Consider the following 23,896-nt stretch of genomic DNA (forward strand, 5'->3'; position numbering starts at 1 on the left):
TGTTTTTGGGATGTTATTATCTCCCCTTTACCTTTTCCTAGGATATTAGTATATACCCCTCACCTATGTTTCAGGTCACAGTATCTTCCTCTTTCCTATGCTTGGGGTATCAGTAGGTGCCCTTACCCGTTCTTCAGACGTCAGTATTTGCAGCCCATCTGTCTTTGGGGTGTCAGTATATCCCTCTCACCTGTGCTGTTTGTCCCAATGTCGGTGTCACAGGAATTGCTTGGCTTAGGGATGTTTGTCAGCTTGTTGAACGTTATCCCCGGCACATACATCTCAATCCATGACTTGTAGGCGGTCACCAGGGTGTAAACCCCGGGGCGGTTTGGCAAAGCACATCCTTCACCCCAACTTACAATCCCAGCCTGGAACCAGGTGCCATTCACCTTACACACCAAGGGACCCCCGGAGTCTCCCTACAAGACAAACGTCTATTAGCCATCAATAGCTCCATAACGTGTCCGGTGTGTGCCACATTCTGAGCGCATTCCCTCCATGTAGTCAAGCTGGTTACTGTGGGATACGGTTGCTTCCTACGTCACCCAAAATGGGGGTCTTATGTATTTGGACAAATATAGGGTACATTATAGCTGATTTTAATGCTATTTGCCCCAATTCTTTTTTTCTGTCTGTTTGAAAAATATCTGATAGAATTTACTGGGAAGAAACCTCCGTTTCTATGACATTAAGTGAGAACTGGAGGAAATCTCTCCCAAGATTTAGCTCTTTTTCTTCCGCTATCTCTATCCTTATTTTCAAACTGGAAACTTTTTTCTAACTAATTCGTATCTCCTAAAAGGCAAGTGGCTGCGGTACTTTCTGGAAAACCCATCCCACCCACAACCTGTTGGAGCAATTAATTTTTGGTCGTTAATCGATACCTGCTGGGCGGATAGCCGTAATAATGAGCTTTTACGTGAAGTACCTGGCAGGAGTCCTTCTGTCCCTCTTTGTAGCCAGAACATATCTTCTCCTCCTGGACGATGACGTAGGAGCTGCTAGATGAGGAGTCCACGTGGTACATCTGGTCGCACCTTTTGTGGTCAATCAATGGGGTCATCACTTTCTGGAGGGTTCGCGGATATGGCAGACTCACTGATTATTAACGGACATAAAACAGGTTAATGTAAATCTCGTATGGCTGCCTCTTCAGGGTTTTAGACGTAACGTGAGTTTGGGATCTACAGTTTAATCGTGACAACTGGTTACAGACCATTGGGTGATGTCTCTTGACACATACGGCTTTAGAGGCTACACCATTCATTTTTTCTCTCTGAAGAAGAGACCTCTGAGGTCCTGAAAGTGTATGAAACATATATTTTTCTGTGTTCACACAATAAAAGGTATGAACTTTGACCATAGACGCCATAATTTTTCCTGAGCGAATATCACTCCATTTTTGGATAATTTTCCCCTGCAAACTTTGTTTTTTCACCATAACCCTACAATGTAGAGCAAAACGAAATCCCATAATTTGGGATTTACCTCCAGAGTCAATATTCCCCCAGCCGGTTACCCAGCACTCCAAGCCGCACGGGAAGGTGACCGATGAGTCCGGCAGACAAATGGGCAGGATATAGTTGGTGTAATTCACAGGAGAGCTCAGCTTCACCAGAGCAATGTCCCCTCTGCTGCCAGTCGTAATATAATTGGGGTGAGTTATGATTTCTTGCACCGAAATGGAAATTCCATGAGTGTTTGGCCTTCCGAGCTGGTGCATTCCCAACAGGATCATATAATTCAGTGGGTTGGGAGAACTGAAAAATAGACAAAAGCGGAAATACACGAAGACTCGTTCCTTTATTTTTTTTTCCTAAGTTCACTCACATGTAAGACAATCTCATGAAGCCGATCTGAGAAAAACAGATACAACTAGAGATGCTCCTACTAGAGTGACCAACAGTTTGCCCAAATCCCAAGGTCGCTGCTCTCTGCTAATCCTTCTGGAGCCTTCTGTTACTTTTCACACCATGGGCCAACCTCTTCTTCTTGACTCCGTGACTCTGCTCTCTCCTGGTTCTCATATTTCCTCACCTTCCGAGTCTCCCTTCCCAGTAACTCTTCCTCTCCTCTTCACCTCTCACCGTTATTGTCTCAGCTTGTGATACCCGAGTTCCCACCAATGTGGCATCTGATACTTGGACTCACCTTCTAAAGCAATGAGCGGCCGTCAGAACCCACCGAGGAGAGATGAGGGACCCCCCACAAAGATGGGATCCTCTATTATATAAACTGATCTGCCAGGGCCACTCTCCATAAACAGAATCCGAACCCCCGACTATCCGACCAGAGACCACAGGGATGCCACACACCGACGGAGGTGCCATGGATGCGGTGGAGTAAGAGCGGGGTGGAAAAACTGAGAAAGAAGAGTCAGATACGTCACATTAGACGTGTATATACAGCTGCCCCTCACTTGTGCTTTTCGGTATCAGTATCTGCCCCTCACCTGTACTTGTGGCTTTAGTGGATCTGGTGGAGACAGAGACTGGGGGAGACACTGGAAAAAAGTAAGAGACAGAACATTACACAAGTAGTAAATCAAAGTATTTACCCCTCACTGGATTGGGAAAGCCGTATCTGCCCTCCCATGTTTTTGGGATGTTATTATCTCCCCTTTACCTTTTCCTAGGATATTAGTATATACCCCTCACCTATGTTTCAGGTCACAGTATCTTCCTCTTTCCTATGCTTGGGGTATCAGTAGGTGCCCTTACCCGTTCTTCAGACATCAGTATTTGCAGCCCATCTGTCTTTGGGGTGTCAGTATATCCCTCTCACCTGTGCTGTTTGTCCCAATGTCGGTGTCACAGGAATTGCTTGGCTTAGGGATGTTTGTCAGCTTGTTGAACGTTATCCCCGGCACATACATCTCAATCCATGACTTGTAGGCTGTTACCAGGGTGTAAACCCCGGGGCGGTTTGGCAAAGCACATCCTTCACCCCAACTTACAATCCCAGCCTGGAACCAGGTGCCATTCACCTTACACACCAAGGGACCCCCGGAGTCTCCCTACAAGACAAACATCTATTAGCCATCAATAGCTCCATAACGTGTCCGGTCCCGGTCTGTGCCCCCTATAAGAAATGTCAGGTCAGAGACTGTCTGCGTAAGATTAACCAGATGGAGGCAGAGTTCTTTAAGAAGACCTGATTCCAGTTTTGACCTACCTGGCAGGAGTCCTTCTGTCCCTCTTTGTAGCCAGAACATATCTTCTCCTCCTGGATGATGACGCTGGAGTTGCTAGATGCGTAGCCCTCGCGGTACATCTGGTCGCACCTTTCGTGGTCAATCAATGGGGTCATCACTTTCTGGAGGGTTTGAGGGTACGGCAGACTCACTGAAGAGTGAAGAAAACAAAAGTGGGGCAATATAAATCTTGCTGCCTATGGGCTCTATTTTATACTCCTTTTGGCAATAGATGTGGCTGAAACTCAATAATTAGGAGGGGAGCCTCATTGAAATTGTCTCTATATCAAGTATTATCCTACATTTTTTCTCCTGTAACCTTTCTAACACAGGAGGAACCAAATCCCAAATATACTTTGGGATTTACCTCCAGAGGCAATATTCCCCCAGCCGGTTACCCAGCACTCCAAGCCGCACGGGAAGGTGACCGATGAGTCCGGCAGACAGATGGGCAGGATATAGTTGGTGTAATTCACAGGAGAGCTCAGCTTCACCAGAGCAATGTCCCCTCTGCTGCCAGTCGTAATATAATTGGGGTGAGTTATGATTTCTTGCACCGAAATGGAAATTCCATGAGTGTTTGGCCCTCCGAGCTGGTGCATTCCCAACAGGATCATATAATTCCGTGGGTCGGGAGAACTGAAAAATAGATTAAAAAAGCACATCTTAAGTCTGTGTCTGAATTCTTGATCTATATAAGACTATCGATATAATACATAATAATATAATCTATATATAAAATGTCATCCATACTCTTTCTTATTGTACATTTTTGTTAGCAGTGATTTGTTGAGTAAAACGTGTGAGCATCAGACAGACCCTGTTCCCATCCTCTGCCGATATTATCAGATTCTAGAGATTATTATATTTCTATACTATATATTTTACTTTGACCGTGTATGTCGTAGAGACTGTTGAGCTGCAATGGCTTCCTTGTTACTCTGATACTTGTTACTCACCTGGGGAAGCAATGAGCGGCGCTGAGAACCCATTGTTGGTTGATCAGGGATCCTCCACAAATAACGTTACCCCGTTCCTGGATTCCTATCTGCCACGGCCACTCCCCGTACACGGCATCTGTACCCCCGACGATGCGAGCGGTGACTACCGGGGTGCCACACGCATAATGGGTGGCATTAGGCTGAGTGCTGGAGGGACGGACTGGAGGAGAAATGGAGGAAACACAGAAATGAAAAATAAAAAAAATACTCTTTACATCATGGAAAATGATCTCCAGCGAGTGTTTGAGAAAATTCCGTACGGTCTCTAGAAATAGAGGAGTATTTGTCATGAATCAGACTTTTAGCTTTCGTATCATTGCATTGCCCCAAAAGCGTACCTAACCAGGATTACCTGATTTCAAGATTGAGTTTTGAGGTTAATGTGGTTTAATCAGAGGAATGGAGGAGAGCGCGGCAGCTGCAGTTTAACGTTAGAAGAATGGGGGAGAGTGCGGCGGCTGCAGTTTAATGTTAGAAGAATGGGGGAGAGTGCGGCGGCTGCAGTTTAATGTTAGGAGAATGGGGAGAGCGCGGCGGCTGCAGTTTAATGTTAGAAGAATGGGGGGGAGCGCGGCGGCTGCAGTTTAATGTTAGAGGAATGGGGGAGAGCGCGGCGGCTGCAGTTTAATGTTAGTAGAATGGGGGGAGAGCGCGGCGGCTGCAGTTTAATGTTAGAAGAATGGGGGGGAGCGCGGTGGCTGCAGTTTAATGTTAGAAGAATGAGGGAGAGCGCGGCGGCTGCAGTTTAATGTTAGTAGAATGGGGGGAGAGCGCGGCGGCTGCAGTTTAATGTTAGAAGAATGGGGGGGAGCGCGGTGGCTGCAGTTTAATGTTAGAAGAATGGGGGAGAGCGCGGTGGCTGCAGTTTAATGTTAGAAGAATGAGGGAGAGCGCGGCGGCTGCAGTTTAATGTTAGTAGAATGGGGGAGAGCGCGGCGGCTGCAGTTTAATGTTAGAAGAATGAGGGAGAGCGCGGATGCTACAGTTTAATGTTAGGAGAATGAGGGAGAGCGCGGATGCTGCAGTTTAATGTTAGGAGAATGGGGGAGAGCGCGGCGGCTGCAGTTTAATGTTAGAAGAATGAGGGAGAGCGCGGATGCTGCAGTTTAAAAAAGTAAATTTTTTTTACAAATTAAGACACGCGTATAAGTTTTTGTTTCACTTTCTTTAGTATTTTTTTTTAAATGATAAGAGAAGCCGCTTAGACTCGCGCTCCCTCACGTGCTATGCCAATAAATCTGAGCCGATCTGAAGGATCATAAATATTGTTTTTGAAGAGAACCAGGTCCCGCTGCCTCGCTGGCCGCCACGCCGCTTACCTGTGAGCAGTAAGACCAGCGCGGCTACGGGAATCCTCATTTCCACTTTCTGAATCCTGGAGTCTCTGCGCTCCGCAGGTCTCGGAGGGGGAGATCCCAAGAGTTTTGCTCGCGGCTCTCGTTGAGTCTTTGTATCTCTCTTGTGTTGTCTTCTTCTTCTTTGGCTACAGACGTCCTCCCATCGACGTTCCACATAAACCGTCGTAGGCGGCTTAGACTTGGCGGTTCATTGATGGTCTCTTTAAATCTCTGAGGTGAGAAATGCACCTGAAAGATACTGCTGGCGACTGGAGCTTCACCTTCCGTGTGGGTGGAAGACCTTCAAGTATTTCCCTTGTTTTCTTAAACCCAGTTATGTGTGATATGCAAATAACGCTTTGAGCTTGTTTCTTTACAACCTTATTACCGAAATAGCCCAAAGATTTCCCTGAGCTGTCACCGACTAAGAAACCGTTGGCCATGTGAGTCCAAACCTTCCACCCATGACCGGTTGTGCTTACAGTCACAGGGCGAGATGTCGAGGCCGGATCTTTCCAACATTCCGAGCCGATACAAGTCAGTAACGAACAGATCCCGTTCTATTATCGCAGATCCATCGTTGTATTATAACACATCGATGAACCTCGTTTAGGGTTATTAAATCTACAGCGGTAACTCATTCCAGGCCAAGAAATATTCTAACGATAACACGGACTGTTTCTCATATTCCCTTTATCTCTTTGCTTGCACTTTTTTAGCCCATTTCTCCCCCTTTGAAATGAACGTCCCTCCTATCCTTGTTAAACCCCTTTATGTATCGCTCTCTTCTCTCCCTAGCTCTTCTCTCCTATCCCCTTTCTCTCTCTTCTCTCCCCTATCTCTTCTCTTCCACCCTTTCTCTCTCTTCTCTCCCCATCTCTTCTATCCCACCACCTTGTTGCCCCTCTCTCCCCCCTGATGCCCCTCTTTTCTAGAAGGTCGGAATGTTTGCTGGGTATGAGGGTATCGCAGGGTTCTACAGCCCTAAAAGCCCCGATAATAGGGCAGAAAGTGACATAAAGCCCCTCCTCCAGCCACACCCCTATAATGTAAGCTCCCCTCTCTGCTGTTGGAGTTAATGGAAGGTCTCCTGGGTTTTATTTGAATTTTTTGGAATCGTCGTAACTTTTACAGTCATTAAAGTTATTGTCGCTTCGCCAACGGACCTTGAACCCTATAAATATACACAGTTAGAGTTATGAGAAGACAGTATCTAGATCTCATTGACCTTCTTACTACACTTTATGGTGTTTGTGTTCTGTTTTTTTCATATATTTGGATGTATTTGAGTCTCTTCCAGGGCTTCCCAGACTTGTTGTGTATGTTTTATTATTCACTCACACGTGTGGATCAGCCGCCACACACAGTGCGCGTTATTTATTGTTCCTTCTCATTTTCTCTGTCACTAAATCAGTGGTGAGGTCTGGTTTTACGACACGCAGCCCCGGCACATGTGTTTATTATATCTTTCTTTTTTACTAGCGCATCACTTTGTTTTTTACATTTAAAGTTAGGGCTGCTGTCCGGGCGGCTGTTAAATCTCATGAACGCTGCCCGTACTCCTCTTTCTGTTTTGAAGGTCACCATGGCTTGGCAGAGTTTCAAAAACATCCGGGCGACCTCGGGGTCGGACTGCCGATGGTCTGTCTGAGCCATCACATCACACCCGCCGGGGGTCAATGCTGCCTCCAGCACCACCGGCTTCGTAGATGTCCCTCCTGCTGTAACGGTTGGGGTCGTGGATATTGTTTATACGTGTCACCCCAGTCTCTATACCCTTTTATACATTTGTTTTACATTTTAGAAATGTATGTAGTGAAGACGAGGCTATGGCAGCCTCTGCGGATGATAGAAGAGGAGTCCCGCCAAGTGTTCATAAGATGGCGTCCGGTTTTAGATCATGATCTCCTTCTAACATCTTTTTCATCCAAGCGATTCTTGTTGGGATTCATTTCTTGGTGAAAATCTTGTTTCTTGGGTCCTAAAAAAACAAGCAGACTAGACGGGCAGGTTCTGGGTTTCTATGGTTCTGTGGGTTCTCATTGTCTTTGTACTGAACATTCTCTCTATAAATAAGACAAACATCTCAGTAATGTGGAAATTCAAGAAATTGTTATTATTATTTTTCACTTTGACCGGTTCCTTCTCAGAATGAAGTCAGTGACAGTCACTTCCAGCCACTCGTTACTGCAGATTTATGTTACTTTTAAGGCATATTTTTAGCGTTCTCCCCTTTGTCTCTTCCAAATTCTTAATATTTTTGGAGGCTTTTTAAAATGTACTTATTCATTTTCAAGAAACAATTAACAGAAACACAAATAAAAATATATTTTTAGATAACAAAATGTTATAGACTGATAATAGACTGCCAGAGCGAAAGCTTCTATACCTCTATCCTCGAAAGCAGAGCGTTTTTAATAACGTGAGACTTCCCGCTTTTGGTCACATATTCATTTTAAAGATTTTTTGGGGGATTAATTTTGATTCCTAATTTCAATTTTTATTTGAATATTGAATAATGAAATGGCTGCGCTATAAGTTATGTGGATCACACGGCCTCGGGTTGTGAATTTGGGGCAAATACTCATATAAATATAAATATTCATATAAAATAGAACTCTTTAGAGGATGCCGATGAGCAATTAGAGGGTCGGTGTGACCACCTTGAGACACCAGAATTTCCAACTGAAGAAGGTCTCGTTCTAGACATTTCTTCTCCAAATCTATTGGGCAGACTGCAAATCACGCAGCGAGGACAATGCTGTCATTCATGCCTTTATAACAAATACAATATCTGTTTCTTTCTTCCTGCCGCACCTCATGGTATTAGTTACCTTATTTATAAATGGGCAGAGGTGTTCCTACCCTGGGGCGTTAGAACTTGACATGCCTGGTATGCTCTACGAGCTTTGTGGTTTTATATCTCGTGGTGTACTCCATCTGTCATTGGATGCCTCCATCTCTCGTATGTTTAGAGAGCATGTCTTACACGATGTATCTGCACTTCGGGGGTCCCTGGCCAAATTGGACACCATCTTGGGTATCTTCCTGGTCATCGTCTTTTCTCAAGGGCTTTTCTTCTACCCGATTCCCACCCAATCCATTCAGTCTTTACTCTTTGTCTGCATCTCCTACCTGATCCTCGTCTATACCCCCCTCGTAAGACTTGCTATGAAATTCATCCTACGTTGTACTAATATCTAAAAGATTATCTCCTTAATACGCATGTTGCTGGCAACTTATAAAGAAATGTTAAAAAAAAGTATCGGATAAATAGATATCTGAGTGAACAGGTCTTCCTATAGCTATGGCTTCTCACCCGAATCAAGCTGCTTTTTATCATGGAGGATTTAGAAAATGTCCCGTGTTTTCAGAAGACTTAAGGAAACCGTGGCAAGGAGAAGGCCAGTAGATAGATGGAGACCATGCCCATGGGCCCTTGTGCTGATATAGTTGATGTTTTTGGTCAGGGTGACATTTAAGTCCGCTCTCCCCGGATCACTCTTGCTGGTGATGGTGGTACCAGTTGGTTGGGTACTGGCGAAGGTGCTGGTGCTTGGAGGGGAACTGGTGCTTGTATTGAGATCCAGCGCCTTCTGGTATATCCATGAATGAAAGCTGGAGACCTTGGTGTAGACCCCCGGGCGGTTTGGCTGAGCGCAGTCGTCCCCCCAACTCACAATACCAGTAAGAAACCAAGTGTTTCCATTTTTGCACGCCAAGGGCCCCCCTGAGTCACCCTAAAGGAGAAACACAGAAAAAGTGGCCTCAGTGGTCTTGCATCTGATAAACACGCTGCTATTTCTCATGGTTTAATGTATTCGCACAGGCCTGGTGATTTACCGAGAGATGAAACCCCGCATTCTGGGCGCCTTTTATCTTGGACACCTTTTTTTTGTAAATAATGATAATAAAATTGACCAGAGATTCATGAAATTGCCCCAGATGTTAACCGAAACTCGAGCTGGTTTTACGATATTTGACGGGACTTCAAAAAGAAAATTGTAAAAAAGGCAGGTAAACCCAAGGGGGGGGGGATTATCAGGAATTCTAAAAATTCTATTCTACCATCAAAAATGTGTCTTTAGTGTCCCGTCGTCCTCTTCGTTTTGCATTTCTCAGACTCCGTTGCCCTCTGGGTCTCTCTTCCTTCTCTCCATACAGTGACATACTTGGTGGTTCTGGCTTAAACCCGACCACGACTTAGTTCTACTTCTAACCTTTTGCAGATATGACTCAGATATGTTGTACTTTATCGCATTAAAGTATTTAGAATTTTTCTACCCCTAAAACCCCTACCCTCTTCATATTAAGCTCTGAGTGACCTCACCTGGCAGGAATCCTTCTTGCCCTCGGGGTATCCGGCACACACCATGTCTTCACTTATTATGATTATTCGTGGGTCGATATTGTAGGTCTTGTGGTAAATGTCGTCGCAGGAGGTGGCATTAATCAGGGGCAGCTCGACTTCCTGTAGGTTGTAGGGTGGCAGTAGATTCACTGGAAGAGGAGCAAACGGGATTATCACCCAGCTCCCTGCCCCCGAGTCTTCCTACCTCACCACATGCCCTATTTATTACGGTGTATAATGTGACCTTGTGCTATGGAAAGGCCATGGAATGCGCGGCTTTCTCCTCCATTCCTAGGGTGACCCTGCTGCCGCTAACACTTCGGAGGAGGCCGAGCCGTGCCCAGCCTATACAGCATCTCTTTAAAGCGGGTGAAAATAAAACAGATTTGGTAAACTGCTTATCTGAACGTGAATCGAATAACCTGATCTATGGAGGTCACCTGGACCCCCCGGTCTATAAGTTACCAACGTATCAGGAGGAACATCCGTTCTCTAACGATCTCCCCGCCAGCTTCACGTTATAAGGATCTGTGGCCCTTTCCCTCAAGATACTTTTGCAACCCAAAGAATGTCAGAGAAGAGCAGTCGTCGTAAGTAAGGCTGACCCTGGCTGGTTTTACCCCAGCCGCGCTCTCTCTGTCCTCACCTCCGCTCTGAACGTCCCCCCAGCCGGTCGCCCAGCACATCTTCCCGGCGGAGAACGGTTGGGCCGGGGAAGGTATGCATATCGGGAGAATGTAGTTGGTGAAGGTCACTTGGGTCTTCAGTTCAATGAGAGCAATGTCCCCGATGTTGGAATCCTGGTTGTACGAGGGGTGGATGAAGACGCTCTTTACTTGAACCATCAAGGCGTTAGATGTCGTGTTGGTGAGGTTTTGCGCACCGAGCAGAATCTGGTAGTTTGCCAGCAGGTTGTAACTGAACAAAAATAACAAAAATGACAAAAATTACAAGATCTGTGATGTCTGTAGCCGAGTGCATGACTCCCACAGGCTCTTGGACCCATCAATCACAGCCATAACCAACGAGCTGCTCGTTTTCAGAAATTTGTACAAATGCACAAATTGGGCAAAATGTGCTAAAAATGACATTTGTACGAATCTTACCACAGAAGCCTAGCAAGGATGACTAATATTATAGAAATCTACTGGAAATCAGTGGCAGCCGGCGGCAGAACCAGCATTACCCATCCCCAAAGACTGCCTGAACCCAACAGCAACAACCAGCAACGTAACAACAGGGAGAGATAACTTAATGGGGAGGAATAATCATGCAGGTCCTGAGAACGGCTGCTCCCACCTAATATATATATTATTGCATGTTATATCGGCGTATTTACCGCGTAGCAATTGGCGGGAAAAGGGCAATTACCTGGGAAAGCAATGAGCAGCAGATGCCACCCATGTCCTGGAGATGAGGGACCCTCCGCAGAGGTGAGAGTTGCGGTAGACAATGCTGACCTGCCAGGGCCACTTACCCGGCGGGGTATCGTTACCCCCCACTATCCGCTCCGTAAACGCCGGCTGCCCGCATCCTGCCAGGGAAACAAGGGAGGCTTTGTTGAAGACGTCGGTTTGAGATGTACAATCCCGACCCGCAGCGAACCCACTAAACCCTTTCCCCCGGGACCCTCGAAGTCTCCTCCGCCTGTCGGTTTGGGGGTTCAGAGAACGTGGGGTTCTGTCTCTTTTGGTCACTTTGGTAAATTTCTACCCCCCCCATCTTCATTTCCTCACCAAAAGCGACCTTATTTGCATTTTTCTTTTCTCCGTAGGAATTATCATGAAACTCGTGGGTAGAAATCCAAATATATATAAAACAGACATAAATGTATAAAATAGAAATAAAATAAATATAAATAGATATAAAATAGAAATAAATATAAATAGATATAAATGCTTCATTATTTGAACCCCCGCTGTAGCCCCCGCTGTAGAGTTACGTACGTGAATCGCAGAGATTTCGGGTCGTATTTACCTGTAAAAGCGGCGGCTGTCGCCACACCTGCAGGAGAGAAACGGCAGGTAACGGCAGGTAAACAAACCCCGCGCGACCCCCCCACCACTGCGAATAACATCTCCCCTCCTTTGTAAGACGCGTGGCCCCCGGGTGCCAGGGATCAGCTTACATTTTAATAATGAAACCTTCACGCGGTGAAACAAGAATTGTAGGTCCGGATCAGCAGCTATTACATTCATTCAGGAGCCGTATGTCTATCGCATGCGTCTTTCAATCCCCTCACTGTATTACCCTCTACCACTTCTGCTGGGAGGCTGCTCCACTTATCTACCACCCTCTCAGTAAAGTAAAACTTCCTTCCATCTCAGCCTCTGGCCCTCTAGTGTTAGATTCCGGGCTCTTGTCGTTTGTTAATTCACTTTATGTATTTAAATGCCTTTCTCTCCCTCTCTCCACCTTCCTCTTCCTAATAATACTAATGCCCCTCGCTCTACATCCGGCGCCCTGTTTACTTTTTCCTCCTCTTTATTGCCTGCTTACGTTATGTCCTCATAAATAATTACCCCTTAGCTCCTCTCTTCTATTGTCAGGGCAGGGCCCCCCACTGCTGTATTCTGCCCCAAGTGCATTATTTTACGATCATTACCATTAAACTGACGCCGCCGCGCTCTCCCCCATTCTTCTAACATTAAACTGCCGCGCTCTCCCTCATACTTCTTTATTTCATTTCCGGCTCATCTACGCAACTCCGTTATATTTGTCTTTAGTTAAACTTTTTCTTATATTACGGTGAGCGACGGAGACAGACAGACATGCAGAGACAGACAGGTGGACAGACACGCAGAGACAGACATGCAGAGACAGACACGCAGAGAAAGACCAGTGGAGAGACACGCAGAGACAGACAGGTGGACAGACACGCAGAGACAGACACGCAGAGACAGACACGCAGAGAAAGACCAGTGGAGAGACACGCAGAGACAGACAGGTGGACAGACACGCAGAGACAGACACGCAGAGACAGACATGCAGAGAAAGACCGGTGGACAGACACGACCTTCTCATATGACTGCGTGTAGCAGAGAGTAATGGTCCCAACATCACTCACTGGACAGGAGGAGAGCGCAGAGAGCGGCGCGGTGCAGGATCCTCATCCTCTGTAAAGCAGGAAGCGTCTTCTGGTTTCCGTCTCTGAGATCTCCTCTGGATCTTCTTGTTCCGTCTTTTCCAGTAAAGATCTCCTGTGGTGGATCTCCTCTCTCCCAAGCCGTCACCCGTTCTGGATGTTCTTCCTTCGGTACTCGTTTCCTCCTTTGGGTTTGATCCTCGTTTCTTTCTCTGCCTGGGATCTTCTCTCAGAACCTGTGAGCTCCTCAGGAACTTCTCCTGGGTTGTCTCGGAGTGGTTGGGTCCTCCCTGGGATCTGCTCAGAATCACTGTCGCTCCTTTGGTTTCTCTGTCGTTATCTGTGTGTCTCGTTCTAGACCTGCGCTGGACACCCAACCTCTCCGTGTCTGTCTCTCCTCTAGAAGCTCTCTGTCTATATACGTGTCTCTTTTGGGTCCCTTCTACACCCCTACTCTCGGTAGTTGGGTGTTTCTCTGGATTCTCTCCTGCTTTTCTTTGCTACAAATTATTCCGAAGTTTGCCAGCTTCCTGGAAGGTGCTGATATTTTATCCGATCAACACGTTCATTGTTCCCATTCTTGATTCCTCCCCAAAAAAATTAAAACCCCAAGAGCAACGTATTCGACGTTATTAATTTATAGCTGCAACGTATACAAGACATTCATTCCACCGGTTTGGTAAACAGAAGACTTGGGTTATGGTTTTCCGGAAATTAGTTAATTTATTGGATAATAATTTATTGTCCTTAATAAAGCGATTCCATAAATAAAGGGTGTCGGGAAGAGGGGGCTGCAGCTTCTTCCACGCCTCTCGTATCCAGGAGGAGACCGGTTTATTCCGCCTGCATCGAGATATTTCCTTCAGAACCCAGAACCCGTCGTTCTTACCCTAAACGTATCTCCGGGAGAAAAAAAAACCCCCGATCCCGACCAAGACTCGGCCCTCGTTATTGATATCGATCAATGTTTCCGGGCGGATTATCCAGAATTTGCTAATTTTATGAAATTGTCTGTAGGAATCCGATGTTTCGGCCGCGCGCCGTCTTTCCTTAGACGTAATTTCTGATAATTACCGTAATGCAGACGTTTTAGTTGATGTTCAGGACGCGCGCCTGCTTTCCTCCGGCTCTCCCTCCTATCCTGCTTCCCTTCCTACTCTGTTAAGTAAAGACAATTGAGTGAATAACTTTAAGTGGCTTTGTACTTAAACGTGAGACGGGTTAGGGAGCCTGCCCAGGACACACGGATTTGTTGGGGAAAAAAACAGCACTTTCAGGACCAATGAAACGCGTTTTTTAACCTAATCCATTGATTGTTCTTGGAATGGCGGGGTTGCCTATGGGCATCACTCTCAGCCAGGGACCAGCATGACGATCTCAACGATTCTAGATAGTTTACAAAACGCCGGCTCGGGGCATCGCGAGAGCTCGGGGGCTTCTCTGGGAACGGCTCTGGGGCTCTTCCGTGTGTTCCTCACTGAGCTGGAGGTGCCTTATTGCTCTCCCGGTCGAGACGTTTCACTTGGTCCTCTCGACAGGGAGATTTCATTCTGTGGCGCACGCGGTGCTGTTTCCACGTGTATTGTGCAGAGACGCGCAGACACGGCGTTAGCAAACATGTTGAACAATCCGTGGACGTGGTGTTCCATTATGCGGTGGCGCCGAGGGCTATAGATCGCTGGAGAATCGGTCAGGGTCACGCGGCAGATCCTATGACACAGCTCTTTATCCCTCGGCCGAAGGCTCCGGTTTCTATACATCGCAGAACAATAGCGGGAGCAGCTTTTTCCACCGATTGCTGTTATTCTGCACACAGATGGTGTTTGCCGACAGGATTAGGGTCGTGACAAACACACCTTAAGATAGTGCGGGGTATGCGCTACTGCCGCTGGAACCGATACCAACTGGAGCGTATCGGCTCCTCGCTGCCCCCACGTCCCCTATAAGATGCGTAAACGAGGGCAATCCCTCGGACCCCGAGCCTCTTTTCTCAGGGTTCATTAGTTGATGTTAAGCCTCTGACTAGAACTACGTTTCTCTGCGATGAACCTACGGGGGCTGCAGCTGCTGATGGGCACCCGGGGCACCTGAACCTAATGCCCTTCTTCATCTCCAATGCATTTCCCGCAGCCCCTGACGCAGTGAAGACATTAATCAGAGAAAAGGCCCCCAGACGGACAAATAGGTAGGTAGACAGACAGGTAGATCTATTGATGACCTCTTATCATCTCAGTGACCTCATACTGTTACCAATGACCTCATACCATTTCCTAGCAGTTCATCACATAAAGATAATGTGGAAATGGAATTCGGGTTTTCTCCGTTAGTAAAGTCGCTTTTATATTAAATTATATTATAGGAGGGTAAATGATTCCAATAATTCCATACGCCCAATCCCAGCCTCCCCTCTACACACTCACCAATCAGCAGGAGGCACGGGACGTGCAGGGGCCGGCGAGGGGTCTTCATCAGGGCTGGAGGGAAAATAGCCGTGGGTGAGAGAGAGACAGAGGGGTAAGAGTGTGTGGCAGATAGAGATGTAAGAGTATGAGATAGCTGTGAGTGTGGAAGCTGTGAGCGTGAGATAGCTGTGAGTGTGAGAGAGCCGTGTGTCAGGGACAGTTGGCAGGTGTGTGTCGCAGAGAGCGTTACCTTCTGTACAGTGAGGACATCCAGGAAAAAAGGATAATGAGGATAATGGAGACGCGGCGCCTCCCGCCCTCCGCAGATTCACCAATTACCCACCCGGACTCCACAGCCCCGGACTCACCCCGCAGCCCCGGACTCGCTCCCCAGCCCCGGACTCACCCCGCAGCCCCGGACTCGCTCCCCAGCCCCGGACTCACCCCGCAGCCCCGGACTCGCTCCCCAGCCCCGGACTCGCTCCCCAGCCCCGGACTCGCTCCCCAGCCCCGGACTCACCCCGCAGCCCCGGACTCGCTCCCCAGCCCTGGGGGTCTCTCCGTCTCATTTTCTGAGATCTCCCGTGTCTGTCACAGGGTATAACGCGATGCTTTATGTTTTCTATAAGGCTTCCGTGTCACGGATACTTGGTGAAGGCGCCTCCAGTATAAGGTTATACGCCGATGCGACAGGCGAAACGGCCCCCCGTGCACAAACGCCACGTACCCCGTGCCTTCACAGAGGGCAGCATAGCGCATGTACGCAGCGCATCTCACTCGGCTTCTTCCTAAATAAGAACACTTTGGATATTACGATGGATTTCCCAAATGTAGCCATTTTGCTCCTATTTTAATGCACAATTAACAGAATTTCCGGACCCTCCCCCCCGATTCATTAATTTAATACCACGTCGCATTCCGTGTCCACGTTTAATGGGGACTTCGCTGAATAAGTAGCATCAGCGCCACGACAAAGATGGAGGGGACGCCGGCGTAAGATCCCGAGTGCGTCACCGAGGAGTAATTAGCGGGGCTCGTGAAATTCACCCCCCGCATGTTCACCGCGGCCTCCGGAACGTTCTCCACAATCCAGTCGCTGTAGGCGGTCAGTAGCGTGTAGACTCCCGGCCGGTTGACGTCCCCACAACCTTCCCCAAAACTCACTATCCCGGCCAAGAACCAGCGCCCGTTCTCCGCGCAGACCAGCGGCCCCCCGGAGTCCCCCTGAGGAACAGGAGAAACACCGACGTCAGCACCTTTTTATTACCCGAAAGGGTTAATTTTTTTAAAATGTATTTACTTTTTTTGGTTGTTGTTCACATTTAGGGCTACGTATAATTTTTCTTTAGGTAAAATCGCAAAAAGAAAAAATATGTATTTTTTTCCCAAAGTACGTGGGGCCCTAATTTGCACTTAAATTCTAATTTTACATTAATTTATAATATTTACAGTTTCACTATTTTTATATGAAAAGTCCCCAAATAAATGCCCAGGTTGGCTTTCAGGAGCCTGCAGAGAGACCGCTGGGGAGGCCAATGAGGAGACCACTGGGGTGGCCAATGAGGAGACCATTGGGGAGACCACTGGGGTGGCCAATGAGGAGACCATTGGGGAGGCCAATGAGGAGACCATTGGGGAGACCACTGGGGTGGCCAATGAGGAGACCATTGGGGTGGCCAATGAGGAGACCATTGGGGAGACCACTGGGGTGGCCAATGAGGAGACCATTGGGGAGGCCAATGAGGAGACCAAGATGGCTGCTTACAGCTCCTCTGCGTCTGGCACATGGAGAAGGTACCCCACAGCTGGTGTTTAAAGGAATGTATCCTCCTCGGACTGTTCATAACGCGTAGGATCTGGGGTAACCTCACCCACCTGGCAGGAGTCCTTGCCGCCGGCTGCGTAGCCGGCACATATCTTATCGGTGTCAATCGTCCTGCTCTGATCAGCGTCAGACTGGAGGTGATAGAGATCGTCGCACGTCTTCGCGTCAATCAAAGGGACCTGGACTTCCTGCAGCATACGGGGGCTCGGCAGGCTGGCTGTGGGGGCACGAGCAGAGGAAGCTTTACGGGCCGGAGGGGCGTCACGCGCAGAACTTTATTATATGCGGTTAGTCTTAGGGGGAGTCTCTTGGAATAAAATATATATTTATTTTATAGTTATATATTTTATAAAAACCTGGTTTTATGTAATTTTACCCCAATAAACTCCCTTTATCTGCAGACCTGGAGCCGCCGTCGCTGTCAGTCATGTGATATTTTGGGTGACTTTCCGGCTCAAGCACACTGAGCTGATGCTTTATGGCGATGCTAATGAAGTCCCTTCCTCCATAGCCTTTCATTAGTCAGAGAGTCCAACTGGGCGATTAAGACTGAGCCATTCTATTGTTCCCCACAGGCAGTATGATAAGCAGTCGGGGGGGGGTGTTTAGTAGATAACAGGGACTCAGAAAACATTATATTATAGGGCAAAAAAATGGGGGTTTAAATGGATGACATCTACAGGTATTCCCTCCATCTTTACAGGATCTCCTCCCTCCTCTCTTCTATCTCATCACTGATGACGGGGGGTCTTTCCCTTCTCCCCTCTAATACAAAATCTTTCGCCCTCCCCAGTTTCATCTCCTTTCCTTGTTATTTTTATTCTGTTTTGTTCCCCAAACTCTTCCTCCTTGTCGCTCGTCGCGGCTGGCGTCTCGGTGGTGCGGTACATGTCGCGCAGGTACTTACTCCCGTACTTGATGTTTCCCCAGCCGGTGACCCAGCACTTCAGGCCGGTCGGGAAGAGAACGTCCCCGGCGGGGAGACAGACCGGAAGCGCGTAACTCGTGTAGCTCACTTGTCTCCCCAGCTCCAGGAGAGCGATGTCGCCGCTCCCCGTTTGGAGGTCGTACGCCGGGTGCACGATTATCCTCCTCACCCTCACTGACACCTCGTGGAAACTCGGCAGGGTCAGGGCGTACGACCCGAGAAACACAGAGAATAAAGCAGCGGCGAAACTGAAAGAGAGTCCAACAGAACTCAGAACCTCCGAGTCCCACAAACCCAGAACGGCCCCCCATCTGTAACGACTCAAACCTTAATCAGTCGTTGGTCTCGTCTTAGATTCAGGAGCCGTATGTCTATCCCATGCATGTTTAATCCCCCATTACCCTCTACCACTTCTGCTGGGAGGCTGTTCCACTTATCTACCACCCTCTCAGTAAACCTCCTTACTTACAGTTTTGTAGACACATTACTGGGGGTGTTCTTGCCGTGGGAATCTGTCACACTCAGGTCCCCCAACACCCCCTCTATACAGATGGTCACAGATTAGGAAGGGGGGGCAGGGGCAGTTTTGGACCACGGAGGGGGACAATTTACAATTGAGATACTAACCCTTCCACGCAGTGAGCGGCAGAGATAACCCAGTTCCGGCTGATGAGGGAGCCTCCGCAGATGTGGACACCGTTCCTTCTCAGGCTGACCTGCCACGGCCACGCCCCTTCCCGGGCGTCCTGGCCCCCCATAATGCGGCCGGACAGCCGGACTTTCCCGCACTCTGCAGACAGAATGTCAGAAGCATCACGATGGGGGCCGCCTACAGCACGCGCCTCGGGTCCGCCAGGGATTTTTTCCTCCCCATCGGTGGCACAAGGTGGCAGAGCTATGTGTTTATACGCTGCGCTCGTCTACGCAAAGCCTTGTAAATTCATTCAGGAGGGAAGTGGTAAAACTGGAGCAATCACCATAGCAACCCATGCAATGTGCCCGGATGAAGACCGGAGCAGGACTCATTTCTCACCTTCTGTTGTCGTTGCCGCGGTGGACGGTGACGCTGACAGCGCTGTGAGATTTGGGGTGATGATCCCCACAATCCAGTCTCTGTAATAAGACACCCGGGTGTAGACTCCAGGCCGGTTGGGAAGAGCACAGCCGGCCCCCCAGCTGACGATGCCCACCTGGAACCAGGTACTGTTCAGCCTGCAAACCAGCGGACCACCAGAGTCCCCCTAGTGCACAAAGGACAGGAGAGACAATCTCAGCCATTCTCCCCCATCCCGCGTAGTAATGACTGCTAGGCATTGAAGGTCATGAGAGTGGGCACTCTGGGTACATTAAGAAAACCATGCAGAGACATGGACAACAAATAAGGGGGGCTCATGGATACATATATCCTGGGGGGGGCACATGGATGCATATATCCCGGGGGGGGACATGGATGCATATATCCCGGGGGGGACATGGATGCATATATCCCGAGGGGGCAGGGATACATATATCCTGGGGGGGCTCATGGATACATATATCCCGGGGGGGCATGGATACATATATCCTAGGGGGAGGGGGCATGGATACATATATCCCGGGGGGGACATGGATGCATATATCCCGGGGGGGACATGGATGCATATATCCCGGGGGGGACATGGATGCATATATCCCGGGGGGGACATGGATGCATATATCCCGGGGGGGACATGGATGCATATATCCCGGGGGGGACATGGATGCATATATCCCGGGGGGGGGATCCTATGTGTCGGTACCTGGCAGGAGTCCTTCCCTCCGGCCGCGAGTCCGGCGCAGATCATGTCCGGCCGGATTATCGCCAGCGTTGGAGCGACGGTGGAGTTTTGGTGATACATCTGATCGCAGCTCTTCTGCTCCACAAGCGGGACGACTACCTGCTGGAGCGTGAATGGAGGCGAGAGGCTCTCTGAAGAAAGGGAAAAAGACATTCCTCCTAAAAAAACTAAGAATGAGGTCATATCTGCTTACATTGCGTTTGTAGGAGAATCAGGCCTGATGGGGGGATCTCCCGAAAAGATTATTAAATGCTAACGAAAGAGACATCTTATCAACAAAGCTCTCAGCGACTCTGCCTCTGTCATGTGACTTCAGGATAGAATTTATCCGGCCCGACAGAAAACAACGAATGGGGTGAAGCTGGACATCTGGTCGGGGGTTGGGAAGTGAATGAAGGGGATCACGATCCTGACTCACCCAAGTGTCTTCTAGTTTCCTAGAACTAGTATCAGAAAGAACCTTTACTAAGTCTCTGCCCCCCTCGGTCGGGGAATTTTCTGGATCTTTCTGGATAACCCGGAAGTGGATTTTTGGAATGTTCTGGGTTGATCGTTGATACGTTGTGAGGTTTCCTCCTGGTTCTACTCACTAACCCTCAAAGTTTCCATGACAAGGGAGAACCCTGGATAGATCATAACTGAGTCTCTATGGGACCCCTCGAGGACTCTGGAGAGGAGAGACCCCATCTGGGCCAAACCTATGGCCATGACGTCTTCTCCTACCCCAGACTCAGCCTCTACTCACTTGAGTGGTTGACGTTGCCCCAGCCGGTCACCGTGCAGTTCATCCCTTCGGGGAACGCCGTGGAATTGTCCGGGAGGCAGACGGGGCGGATGAACTGGGAGAACGTTACTGACGTGTTGAGTTGTAGCAGAGCCAGGTCGCCGGCAGAGGTGGTATTGCTGTAATTGGGGTGGAGGACGATCTGCTTCACTGAAGACGCAATCTCATAGCTGTTCACGGTGGAAAGGTTGAGGGCTCCTAACCTCACGCTGTAGAGCGAAGCGTCATTCGACCTGCAAGAGAGACGGAGGGAGTCACGGCAGACGCGCCTCGGCCGACTCCGCTGACGCATGGGGAAAAAAGTCGCATAAACGGCGCGCTCCGCTGTGGGTGGAGGAACGCGGGACGGAAAGGAGCGAGAGCTCAAAGGATTCTGCCTCTTCACCCTTGCGCTTTGTACGGGGGGGGGTATCTGCCTCCTTAAAGGGGGCAAAGTCTCCAACGCACCCTATCATTAGCTAAATGGTTTCCTTCTCCTTGGCGTATTAATGCGTCTCCGCTGCCGGGGGTCTCTCAGCATCTGCCGGGGACTCTGATTCTCGCCCTGGGGGCTGTAGGGCCCCCCCTGACCTTTATGTCTCCTCAATTCTGCCTCTACAGCAGCGGGGTTAATTTTAGGTGTTAATACCCCCCCTTTTTTCCTGCACAGTATGGCGGTCGGTGACCGTGGGCTCGGGAGCTCGCGGAGCCTGGGAAACGATCGCCGTGGCAGTTCCCAAGACGCGGTGATTCTTGGACTCTGTTACATCATATTTCACCCGAATCCTCACACCGGACCGGAATTACTGGATCAGGATTCACAGAAGCCGCAGCCAACATAAAGCGCTCTCTGCCAGGCCCTGCGGCCATCGCTTGGGGAGCTCACCCAGAGACGCAGTGCGCCGCGGTCAGGAGCCAGCGCTCCGATATCACAGATCCTCCGCAGATGAGGGCCTTTCCCTTAAACAGGCTGACCTGCCACGGCCACGACCCCGCCGCCGCGTCACTGCCCCCGACAATGCGGCTGCTGAATGCCGGCGACCCACAGCCTGTCACGGCAAAGGAGAAGGCAACGTCAAACGCGAGCTACTTGGGGGAGAAGAGACAGGGAGAGAAAAGAGAGGAGACGTAAGAGAGAGAGAAATGAGAGAGAAATGAGATGAGGAGAGAAGAGATAGGGAGAGAAAAGGGAGGAGATGGAAGAGAGAGAAGAGAGAGAGGGGATGTGAGAGAAGAGACAGGGAGAGAAAAGAGAGGAGATGGAAGAGAGAGAGAAATGGGGAGAGAGGGGGGGAGAGAAGAGAGAAATGAGATGAGGAGAGAAGAGATAGGGAGAGAAAAGGGAGGAGATGGAAGAGAGAGAAATGAGAGAGAAGAGAGAGAGGGGATGTGAGAGAAGAGACAGGGAGAGAAAAGAGAGGAGATGGAAGAGAGAGAGAAATGGGGAGAGAGGGGGGGAGAGAAGAGAGAAATGAGATGAGGAGAGAAGAGATAGGGAGAGAAAAGGGAGGAGATGGAAGAGAGAGAAATGAGAGAGAAGAGAGAGAGGGGATGTGAGAGAAGAGACAGGGAGAGAAAAGAGAGGAGATGGAAGAGAGAGAGAAATGGGGAGAGAGGGGGGGAGAGAAGAGAGAAATGAGATGAGGAGAGAAGAGAGGGGATTCAAGAGAGACATTTAAATACAGGAGGAGAAAAGTTACAAGAGACCGGATTCTAACACTAGAGGCTCAGAGATGGAACGGAAGGAAGTTTTACTTTAATGAGAGGGTGGTAGATAAGTGGAAAAGCCTCCCAGCAGAGGTGGTAGAGGGTAATACAGTGAGGGTATTAAACATGCGCGGGATAGACATACGGCTCCTGAATCTAAGACGAGACCAGCGACTGATTGAGGTTTGAGTCGTTACAGACGAGACGCCCGGATGTGACATTCACAGAACCACATAATGTGGATCCAGTTTGACTTCATGATTACACCCGCTGATGACATCATAGCTGCACTCTGTCCCACTTAACCAGGACAAATTGTCACAGGTACGGGAGTGTGCTTGGCACTCGTCAGCGCCTGGAATCCTCAATCAATTTCTTAACAACAAATTCCAGTGTTTTACTAATTAGAGGACAGGCTGTGCTTCTTCGCTCGTGGTTTCCGCGGAGCACAAAGCGCCGTTTGTAGCGAGGAGAGGCGGTGTGACGGCCCCCGATGCGGCCGGAGGGCCGGGCGCTTCCTCAGCGGGGAGACGCCGCTGCCAAGGAGGAAATCCTTCACGTGTTTACGAGGCTTTCGCTAAATAGAAACGATGAGGCCGGGGTCTCTCCATCTGAAATACCCCCACGCTAGGACGGCGGCCCACAGAACCAGCGGCGTAATAACCGTCAGCACCGGGGGGTCCCTGGGCCACTGCTAACAGATTGTAAGCTCTTCAGGGCAGACTGTGCTAGTACGTGGATAAAAGAGTCAGCTGGGGCCACGGACAGTGGAGCTGATGGACATGTCCAAGATCTCTTCGAGAGACCATCTTCTCCACCGGGTGGCCGCCAGAAACGGGGCGACGATGAGGGCAGATTTCTAAGCAACCGGGGCAAGAAAATCTACCCTGAAGGGGCAGTTAAAGCTTGGCCTCCCTGTCGCCCCAGCCTCGGCACTTCATGAACCAATACCGGTTCTTTTTACCCCAGTTTAGTTTCACCACAAAGCCTTTTTACACGCGGCTTCCTACACAAACATGATTACATCATGTATTACATCATCGCCGACATCACCGTCTGTCGCCGTAACCGGCTCGGGGGAATAAATCGTAAGCAGTTTTTGGACTCACCTGGTTCAGCCGCACCTGACGCCAAATTCCCTAAAAAGTAAAAGATAATTCTAATAAATACGGATTTCGGTTTCTTTAAAACGTAAAGATAAACAAATGGATGAAGCGGCCCCCGTTGCCGTATGGCGGGAATTTGCTCTCCGCTGTATCCGCCATCTCTGGTGGCCCCAATTAGGTCCCAGCGAGTCGCATCCTCTTGATGGGCTCCGGCGGCCCTCTCGGGGGGGGGGGATATATCAGGATCTCCGGTAGTCCCCGACTCACCCAGGCTGAGGAGAAGACTCGCTCCGGCCAGCAGCTCCATGGGGGCCTCGTCTGCTCACGGAACCCACAGAGCTGACGGCGGCAGAATGCGGCCCGACAGGTTCCTCGCAT

At 49.2% G+C, this 23,896-nt stretch overlaps 2 protein-coding genes across 2 annotated transcripts; both read right to left on the minus strand.

Annotated features, from left to right (window-relative positions):
- Nucleotides 1–140: 140 nt before the first annotated feature.
- On the minus strand, nucleotides 141–5,556 carry LOC149285621 (transmembrane protease serine 9-like). Its single transcript, XM_089495108.1, has 10 exons — nucleotides 5,517–5,556; nucleotides 4,156–4,357; nucleotides 3,564–3,835; nucleotides 3,178–3,347; nucleotides 2,788–3,019; nucleotides 2,456–2,506; nucleotides 2,155–2,365; nucleotides 1,492–1,763; nucleotides 932–1,101; nucleotides 141–422 (listed from the first exon to the last, which is right to left on the minus strand). The coding sequence occupies exons 1-10, from the start codon at nucleotides 5,554–5,556 to the stop codon at nucleotides 141–143; spliced, it is 1,902 nt and encodes a 633-aa protein (XP_089351234.1).
- A 10,746-nt stretch (nucleotides 5,557–16,302) lies between these two features.
- LOC149285622 (transmembrane protease serine 9-like) lies at nucleotides 16,303–23,896 on the minus strand. The gene is made up of 10 exons (XM_089495110.1): nucleotides 23,786–23,896; nucleotides 23,522–23,551; nucleotides 21,592–21,791; nucleotides 20,688–20,959; nucleotides 19,904–20,073; nucleotides 19,159–19,366; nucleotides 18,753–18,915; nucleotides 18,105–18,373; nucleotides 17,248–17,414; nucleotides 16,303–16,596 (listed from the first exon to the last, which is right to left on the minus strand). The coding sequence occupies exons 1-10, from the start codon at nucleotides 23,894–23,896 to the stop codon at nucleotides 16,303–16,305; spliced, it is 1,884 nt and encodes a 627-aa protein (XP_089351236.1).

This window comes from Sceloporus occidentalis, unplaced genomic scaffold (assembly GCF_023333645.1).
Source record: "Sceloporus occidentalis isolate IW3139 unplaced genomic scaffold, rSceOcc1.0.p SCAF_76, whole genome shotgun sequence".
Classification (NCBI taxonomy): Eukaryota; Metazoa; Chordata; class Lepidosauria; order Squamata; family Phrynosomatidae; genus Sceloporus; species Sceloporus occidentalis.

Coding starts and splice junctions, on each gene's coding strand:
- LOC149285621 (XM_089495108.1), bottom strand. CDS start 5,556: ATGAGGATTCCCGTAGCCGCGCTGGTCTTACTGCTCACAG. Junction 3,836..4,155: donor GCCGCTCATTGCTTCCCCAG/GTGAGTAACAAG, acceptor TCTATTTTTCAG/TTCTCCCGACCCACGGAATT. Junction 2,507..2,787: donor CATTGGGACAAACAGCACAG/GTGAGAGGGATA, acceptor ACTTTTTTCCAG/TGTCTCCCCCAGTCTCTGTC.
- LOC149285622 (XM_089495110.1), bottom strand. CDS start 23,896: ATGCGAGGAACCTGTCGGGCCGCATTCTGCCGCCGTCAGCTCTGTGGG. Junction 17,415..18,104: donor GGGAAACATCAAGTACGGGA/GTAAGTACCTGC, acceptor GTGCCCCCACAG/CCAGCCTGCCGAGCCCCCGT. Junction 16,597..17,247: donor GCGGCAAGGACTCCTGCCAG/GTGGGTGAGGTT, acceptor CCTGTTCCTCAG/GGGGACTCCGGGGGGCCGCT.